General features: G+C 37.2%; 1 protein-coding gene and 1 long non-coding RNA gene across 2 annotated transcripts in view; one reads left to right on the top strand and one right to left on the bottom strand.

Annotated features, from left to right (window-relative positions):
• Nucleotides 1-2672: 2672 nt before the first annotated feature.
• On the bottom strand, nucleotides 2673-5926 carry LOC141544034 (uncharacterized). The gene is made up of 2 exons (XR_012482524.1): nucleotides 5790-5926; nucleotides 2673-3247 (listed from the first exon to the last, which is right to left on the bottom strand). It is a non-coding gene; the product is annotated as an uncharacterized LOC141544034 (long non-coding RNA).
• Nucleotides 5927-6095: 169 nt separating this feature from the next.
• Nucleotides 6096-9362, top strand: part of NUP107 (nucleoporin 107) — a 52548-nt gene continuing 49281 nt past the window's right edge. Inside the window, exons 1-2 of the mRNA XM_074269689.1 lie at nucleotides 6096-6241; nucleotides 8691-8782. Of these exons, the coding sequence (XP_074125790.1) occupies nucleotides 6231-6241; nucleotides 8691-8782 (103 nt within the window). The 5' untranslated portion in view covers nucleotides 6096-6230. The remainder of the gene's footprint in view (nucleotides 6242-8690; nucleotides 8783-9362) is intronic.

Here is a 9362-nt window from a genome sequence, read left to right as displayed (position 1 = left end):
TTATACCCTAAAGCTGATAGAAAGAAAAGGCTTTAAGAAAAGTAATTATCTCTATTTTTTGTAGTTTTAAAGTTATTTTTAAAATATATTTTTATTTTGTTAAAATTTTTCCAATGGCATTTCAAAAAAAATTTTTTTTTTACATTTATTTTAAACTCACATTGCTTTACGAATCATGTTGGGAGAGAAAAATCAGCAAAAGGGAAAAACCATGGGAGATTAAAAAAAACAAACAAACAAACAAACAAAACCAGAAAAAAAGCACTGAACATAACATATGTTGATTTACATTCAGTCTTCTTAGTTCTTTTTTTGGATGCAGATGGCATTTTCTGTCCAAAGTCTCTTGGGATTTCTTTGGCTCACTGAACCAGTGAAAAGAACCAAAGTCTTTCAATCATTACACATTCTTGTTATTACTGTGTACAATGTATTTCTGGTTCTACTTGTTTTGCTCAGCATCAGTTAGTGTAAATCTTTCCAGGCTTTTCTGTAATCACTTATTCATCATTTTTTATACAACAGTAATATTCCATTATCTTCACGTACCACAACTTGTTCACCCATTCCCCAGTTGATGGGCATCTACTCATTTCCCAATCCTCTGCCACCCCAAAAAGAGTTGTAAAGACATTTTTGCACGTGTGGATCCTTTTCCCTTCTTTATGATTTCCTTAGGATACAGATCCAGTAATGGGACTTCTGGAATATAAGGTGGTTGGATCATTTCACAGTTCCACCAACAATGTATCAGTGTCCCAGTTTTCCCACATCCCCTCCAACATTTATCATTATCTTTTCCTGTTATCTTGGCCAATCTGAGAGGCATGAGGTGGTGATTTAGCACATTCTTAATCATCTGAAAACTGTTTGTTCATATCCTTTGTCCATTTATCAAGTCCCATTTTAATTATTTTTAACATTCATTTTAATTTTTATTAAAGCTTTTTATTTTTCAAAACATGCACAGACAATTCTTCAACATTAGCCCTTGGAAAACCTTGTGTTCTGATTTCCCCCCCTTCTCTTATCCCCTTCCCTAGATGACAAGTAGTCCAATATGTTAAACTTAATAGAAATAAATGTTAAATCCAATATATGCATATATATTTATACAATTACACAAGAAAAGTCAAATCATAACAGAAAAAAATGAAAAACAAAATAAAATGCAAGCAAACAACAAAAAGGGTGAAAAAGCTGTGTTGTGATCCACACTCAGTTCCCACAGTCCTCTCTCTGGGTGTAGATAGCTCTCTTCATGGATGAACCTTTGGAACTGGTCTGATTCATCTCACTGTTGAAGAGAGCCACATGTATGTGTATAATCTTGTTAACATTCATTTTTAAAAATTGAATTCCAAATTCTTTCCCTCCCTTTCATTTCTCACCCACCCTTGAGAAGGCAAGCAATATATTGATTTTATGTCTTGAAAAAAATTTCCATATTAATCATGTTGCAAAAGAAAACACAAACAGAAAAAAAAGAAAAAGTTAAAGTGAAAAAAGAATGCTTTAATCTGCATTCAAAAGTCACCAGTTCACTCTCTGGGGATGGACCGAACTTTTCATTATGATTGCTTTGGACTTGCCTTGAATCAGAGTAGCTAAGTCATAATTTATCATTGTTAGAATATTGCTATTACTATGCATAATATTCTCCTGATTCTGCTCACTTCATTTTGCATCAATTCATATGTCTTCCTGGGTTTTCTCAAACTATCTTGCTCATTTCTTACAGAACAATAGTAAAGAATTGCCTCTTTAGTATACTCATGGTATACTCATACTGACTCAACAGACAAGTGTTATTATGGCTCTTTTGTAGTAAAATTATTTTTCAGTTGTGCCTGACTCTTCATGGCCCCACTTACTTGGGGTTTTCTTGACAAAAATGCCAGTATTTGCCATTTCCTTCTTCAGCTCATTTTACAGATGAGGAACCTGAGGCAAACAGGGCTAAGTGACTTGCCCAGGGTCACAAAGCTAGTGTCCAAAGTTAGATGTGAACAAAGGCCTGGCACTTTATCCACTGAGTTACCTAGTAACTACATGGCTAATATGAAATAGTTAAGAGACAGTTAGACCTGTCTGAAATGGGTATGGGGAAGGGTCATTCCCTTCATTCATTCCCTTGACAGTATTACAGATAGCTAGCTATTAGGTGGAGTACAAATCTCTTTCTCCTACAGAGTAAGTGCCCTTTTGTGGTTAGGTTGGGAAGTAGCTTCTTAGTAATTTAAATCACTCAGTCCAGCTGTTCCAGAGAAAGGAAGAGAATTGAAAGGCAATGGGGGAGAAAACATGAATGCCCCTCTGAATTCCAAGGCTCAATGTGAACTTTTGATAAGAATGGGAGATCATCCAGTGATCTAAACAGTGCAAAAAGGTAACATTATCATCAATCTACAAGGGACCTTTTGCATGAGTGAGAATGAAGACTGGGGGACCCTCAGTGAACAAAAAGAAGGTTTAAAAAAGAATGGTAGTACTCTGACTCAGATATGTGCTTTGAAGTATAATGCCAAGATTCCAAACTGGTCTTTCCAAAGCTTCAAACATGAGAAAGCTGGTCCTTTGAGAAAGTTGATAGCATCCATCTGCTGAAGAGTAATGGAACTAAGCTGAGTTACACAGGAAGTGAAGAACAACAGGGATACATAAGACCTGAATTTCAGTTATATTATTTATGGTTGAAAAGTACATTCATACAAACTTTACATTTTACATATAGGTTAATATCATTGTTTACCTTCCTCATAGGCAAGGGAGAAACTGGGAGGGAGAGAATTTGGAATTCAAAATTTAAAAAGAAAAGAATACTAAAAATAATACTCTTTTTTTTTTTAATTTTTATTTTTTATTGAAGTTTTTTTTTAATTTTCAAAGCACAGGCAAGGATAGTTTTTTTCAACACTGACCCTTGAAAAACCTTGTGCTTCAATTTTTCCCCTCTTCCCCCCCTCCCCTCCCTTAGATGGCATATAATCCAATATATGTTAAACATGGTAAAAATATATTAAACCTTTTCTTTAGAAAGTACTTTCATATACTTGTTCACGTGATCCTCATAATGATTCACAAATTATTATCTCTATCTCAGTCCATCAACATTACTGATTATATTTACTTTTGACACATAGACAGGGAGTAGTTTGCAGATAGCAAAACTCCCATCTTGATTTTAGTTTGCAGGAGATGGCAAATGTTGGATGGTGGATGGTACGTTCTGTGGACTTTCTTTTTGCTGGAAAAGACAGAAAAACAACATTAGTTTAAAAAACACTAAAGAAAATCAGCTTGAGAAGAAACAGCCCCTCATATAAAGAGGCGTTTGGAGAAAAGACTGTTGCTGGGACCTAAAAGTGGCCCCCAGATAAATGTATTGAGAGGCCCTGTATGAAGGCAGAATTAAACCTGGCTGAAGAACAGGTGGTTTACCAGCTACTCACTTGGGTATTCTCAGCATTTTGAAAACTGAGAAATTATATAAACAAATAAGTATTTGGAGATTATGAGAATATTATATAAGGGCCTTGTGGATCAAACATGATGGAAAGGTGCATTTCTTAAAGTTCACATCACTTGTTAGAAAGAGGTAAGTACTCATGAAGAAGCATGGCTTTCAGGCCTTATAAACTGAAACCCTGGGCTCAGACAGATCCTGCTGTTCAGGAGACGCTGATTTCCTGAGAGTTGATAAGTGAGAGAAAGACAGAGAGTTGACTGAAGCTAGAGAGGATCTGCTACTGCTGGAAACTCCCTGGAGGAGAGCTGAATTCTGCTTCCATGTCAGTTGTCTGGACAGACTGCTTTATTAGCAAAACTACAGCCTAAAGGAAAAGGAATTTTCAGGAGTGTCTGAGTCATCCTTTACTGCTCTTTTTTCCTTAGAAGAAAGGGTTAAGAGAGAGGAAAAGACTTCATTTTAAGCCCTTTTGAGTTATGCTGGTATATTAGAATCATTAGACATACCTTGCTAATGATGGTTGTTTGCTTAAACAGGCTTAAAATTGCTTCAGTGGAACAGCAACTGTCCCACATCCTGGTTTTACAAGTCAGTATCTATGATCAGAGTAAAGATGTTGCTTTTGGACAATTAAAAGTGCCAACCCTAACTCATCTTGATTTCTTATCTAGCTTCTGGTTAGTTGGGTAACCCTAAGTGACTTGACCTTTTGCCTTAATTTCCTCATCTATAAAATGAGCTGGAGAGGGAAATGGCAAATCACTCAATTATCTTTGCCAAGAAATCCCCAAATGGGGTCATTGTCAGACTTGACTGATAAAAGTGAACTTGGAAATAATGTGTTAATCTATTCTCCGGTGGCTCCACTCATTTTACCTGTAACTTTTCAAATGAAAATATCCCTCTCTCTTTAAAATGTAATCTCTTTGGGGATTGAGACTATCTCTTTAAATTGTATCCTCATATACTACAACATATTTAACATGTATAGGACTGTCTGCCATCTAGGGGAGGGGTTGGAGGGAAGGAGGGGAAAATTCTGAACAGAAGGGATAATGTAAAAAATTACCCACGAATATGTACTGTCAAAAAATGTTATAATTATAAAATTATGAAAAAAAAAATACGGCAAAAATAAATAAATAAAATGTATCCTCAGTTTTTGGCAAGCCCAAATCACTAATTCGTTTATTCATTCAAAAGATTCTAAGAGCCAAGGATCACTATACTACTCACATTTTCACTTTACTTTGACACTAAAAGATCTTTGATATCCATTGATTTCATCCTTATCAGTACAAATAAAATCTCTCTACAGGCGTTTTTTTCCTCTTATGTGACTCTAATCTAGGCCTTTCCTTTCTTATTCTTACCGATAATCATAGCAATGCCATACTAAAGTACTGGCTAGGCACCTAATAAGTCAAGTGCAAATTATGCATTTCTAATAAAGCAAATAATTTCCCATGATCGAGGGATATTTGGAGAGCTCAGAAGTATAAACATTTTGTAAAAACAGCTGACATTTGCATGCTTTCAGATTTGCTGAGGGATACATAATATTAATACACCCCCCACAGGCACATATGAAGGTTCAAGTTTCCCTGATAGCAGGCAGAGCGGTCTGGATCTGACTTCTGCCTAAAGACACTTCCTGCTCAGTTTCATTTTACTTATACGGTAAATAGATGTTAGCGCACCCCCCGCCCACCGCCCAAGGAGCTCCGGAGGATCGGATGCAAAAAATGACTGCACACACACACAAACATACTGCACATTGTTATCTATATATCATGTTGTTATATGTATGTAAGTAACACATAATTCACTTGTGCGTTGTTAAAGAATCCCCGGAAATGTAACGGACATCGGTTACAGAAGGTTTACTATTACTCAGATCTTGCACATCCCTAAGTTCCGTGTGTATAACACACGCACATGTTTACACATGTAGATAACATCGCTCCTGCTAAGGGCTCTCTGAGTTGGGCGACGTTTTCCTAAGTGGTCCGCGGTTAGGTGACCTGCCCAGGGACATGCAGCAGGGAGACACCTGAGACAGAATTCAAAGCTAACTCTCCTTGCCTTTCAGGGAATAATCACACCCTAATAGTAATATTTTTTTAAAAATTTGCACCATCATATGTTGGATTTCTTATTATGAGGGATCCTCCAAACCACCCCAACCCCCAAGAAAAAACAAAAAAAGCAAAAACCCGCACCCACCACCAAAGACGAAAACTCTTAATCAAAACAAGTGATTAAAAATAATTACTCTTGTTCTTCCATCAGCCCGAAAAGACTGGGAGAATTTACCCACATTCAGGCTTTCCTGAAACACTCGGCTCCTGACTAGGGAAAGGGGACTCTTTTTTCTCCCTGGCAAAAGTCTGGTCACCCCATGCAGCGCCACCTCTTCCAACCAATCGCGGCTGAGCGCTGTGGCAGAGCGCAACACTCATCAACGATTCCTCCGCGCCACTCGGGGCTGGTGCTCGGCTCCTACGCGCAAGCGCAGCTGAAATTCCAGTAATCTTCCTAGTAGCTGCGTCTTCAAATTGAAGAGGAAGAACATTCGTGTGTTTGCGCGTGCGCATTCATTCCACTCGTTGAACTTCCCGGTTTTTCAGGCTTCCGGTTGTGGCTGCGAAGCAGTTCCAGGTTGGAGTATACACTTCCGGAAGGCGGGAGGCTTGGAACGCGGCTGGAGCATCCTGAAACATCCAGCCTGATCCGTAGCGGCGAGGGATCCGCAGGCACCATGGACAATACGTGAGTGCGGGCGTTTGGGGATCGGGGGGAGGCGGGAAGCGGGATCTTCACCGCCTGGGTCGTGACATCTCGGGGGAGGGGTCACGTAGAATCCGGGCACCCCGGGGCCAAAGGTTCTTAGAGCTCTGGTCCTGCACGCTCATTTTACAGAGATGGAAACTGAGGCCCGGGCGTTTCTGACTTTAAGCTCTACTGTACAAATAAACCCCACGTGGCAAGATTAGAAGGAAAACAAAATGGGGGGAGGGGAAGTTTTAGACAGTTTCTCAGATAAAAGTGTCCTTTCAAATATATAATTTTATGAAATTTACAAGAATGAGGCATTCCCTAAATTGAAAATGACGAAGGGAATTTTTGAAGAAATCAAAAGCTATGTTATAGTCACATGTAAAAAAGTGCTTCAAATCATTACTGATTAAAGAATGCAAATTAAAGACTCGAGGAAAAAAACACAAAAAAAGTGAAAATTGCGTGCTTCTTTGCGATATCTCACACTTGTCAGATTGGCTGAAATAATAGAAGAGGAAAAATGACAAATGTTGCAAGGGATGTAAAAAAAAAAAATGGAACCTGATGGAAGTGTGAACTGTTGATTCAACAATTTGGGAGAGAAGTTTTGAATTAAAATGCCCAAAGAGTTATAAAATTGTGCATGCCCTTTGACCTAGCAATAGCATCCTTAGATTTGTTTCACAGTCTTTAGGGAAAAAGGAAAAGAACCATACTTTTAAAAATATTCATAGTAGCTCTTTCTGGTGGCAAGAACTGGAAATTGAAGGGATGCTCATCAGTTGGGAATACTATTCTGACAAAAATAAATGATAATTTCATTGACTTTAGAAAAATATGGAAAGACGATGAAATAATGAAGAGTGATGTGAGCAAAACCACGACAACATTGTACATTGTAACAATAATATTGTTCTGAGAACAACTGTCGAGGACCAAGTTATTCTTAATCAAATCAGCTGCAAAGGATCTAGGAAAGAAGAAGCTATCCACTTCCAAAGAAAGAACTGATAAGTAGAAGTATGCAGAGTATGGTTTTGCTGGTATATCTATATATCTGTATCAAATGGTGACCTCTCTGAGAGTAAGCAATTTGATGTGTTACATGTACAGTTATGCAAAACATTTCCATTTTGGTCATGTTGTGAAAGAAAACAGATTCCCCTATTCCAATCTTCCTCTAAAAACCATGATTAAATTAAGAAAGTGAAAAATAGTATGCTTCAGTTTGCAGTATAATTCTTTCATCAGTTCTTTCTCTGGAGATAGATAGCATTTTCTATCTTGAGTCTTGGAATTGTCTTGTATCATTGCATTGCTGTGAATAGCTAAGTCATTCATAGATGATCATTATTGCTGTTATCCTATAGAAGGATTAGAGAAGACCTGTTGAGGAAAGTTGCAGTAGAAATGGGTAAGGTCTCAACTGTTCAACAACTGGTATTCCCAAAGCACAGCTGCAATTGTCATCTTAATCAGTGAGTGAATGAAGTATTTATTAAGCATTTAGACAATCTATAAGGAAGGTTTCAGTTGCAAATTGATTGGGAAAGTCCCTGGCTCCTTAGGGTACAGCATTTAATGTCATTTCTACTATTAACATCACATAACTTTCTGGTGTTGATCATTTTGATGTGCCAAGGACTTTGGGGGCAAGAAGTGGGTCTTCAGTAGCTATGTGTGTAGTGACTTGCAGACCCAATTGCCCAACAATGTTTCTGTTCAAGGAGTTAAAAAACAAGTAAATGTTTTCTTTCACTCTTTTAGTTTTCTATTCTTTTGGCGATTCAGCATACATCTCCCAGTTGTTATGTCTGTCTTTACATTGATAGACCTTCTGTGTGCTAAGTTCCATGGGGAAATAGACATGGTATGGAGATATCTGGGTGGTGTCATAGAAACTTGGGCTCCTGCAAGATGAGCAAAAGAAAGATTGATTAGAGTCTAGGATCCTATGAATAGAATCCAAGGTTCCTGTGGAGTGAGATGGAGATAATGAAGTAATTTTGGAGAGATCATTGGTGTTTTATGGATAAATCAGGAAAGACTTTTTCTAGGACTTAGTGCTAGAACCTTGAAAGTGATTTGAGATTCCATGGGTATCAGTGCCAAACTGTGCCATAGACTATAAGATGCTAAATGCTGAATTATCTGATGTAAGTCGTCTTTTATGCAGTAGGTCTTCTACAAACATTTGTTCAGTTCATGTGACATGGAGATCTGCAAGTATTAAAGTTGTCAAAGACGTTTCCATGGACAGAAATTTTGAATTGGCTTTCCAAGTTGAGTTCCCTTTGAATATTATAGATTGGAAAATAAGTTCACATTCCTTGGTCAGTGAAAAAGAAGATTGCTCTAATTTGAATACTCCACTGAAACAAAACTTGATGAGTACTGTATTGCCTTAATATTCACAATTCTCTTAATTATACTGTTTCAGGAATGGGTTTGGGGAGATGTCTTCTCCTGCTGTCCGAGATGTGGAAGTGACACGGACAGCTCGAAGACAAAGTGCACACAAGAGAGTGTCTAGTATCCTTTCAGTTTTAAATGTTATAACAAAAATAACAGTTTGCATTTGCACTCAGGGCTATAATTTTTCTCAAAGCATTTCTTGATTTCTTCATTACTTATAGATTAGATATGTACAGCATAATAATCTAGACCTATAGCAATCTAGTATTTGATCAAACTCCAGCTGCTGGAATAAGAATTCAGTATTTGACCAAAATTGCTGTAAAAACTGGAAAATAATATGTCAGAAACTTGATATAGACCTATATCACTTCCCATACCAAAATAAGGTCAAAATGGATATATGATCTGGGTATACAGGATGATTGTAAACAAATTACAAGAACAAGGGATAATTTATCAGATTTTTGGAGACCGGAGGAATGGATGATCACAGAAGAACTAGAGAACATTATGAAAGGCAAAATGGACAACTTTGATTACATTAAATTAAAAAGATTTTGCACACACACACAAAAAAAAAAAAAAAAAAAAAAAAAAAAAAAAAAAAAAAAAAAAAAAAAAAAACCAAACCCAAGAGAAACAAGATTAAAAGGAAAATACAAAGCTGTGAAAAATCTTGACAGCCAATGTTTCT

The sequence above is a fragment of the Sminthopsis crassicaudata genome, chromosome 5 (assembly GCF_048593235.1).
Source record: "Sminthopsis crassicaudata isolate SCR6 chromosome 5, ASM4859323v1, whole genome shotgun sequence".
NCBI classification, from domain to species: Eukaryota; Metazoa; Chordata; class Mammalia; order Dasyuromorphia; family Dasyuridae; genus Sminthopsis; species Sminthopsis crassicaudata.
Note: the sequence above shows the minus strand (reverse complement) of the source record. Positions and strands in the feature narration are given on the sequence as shown.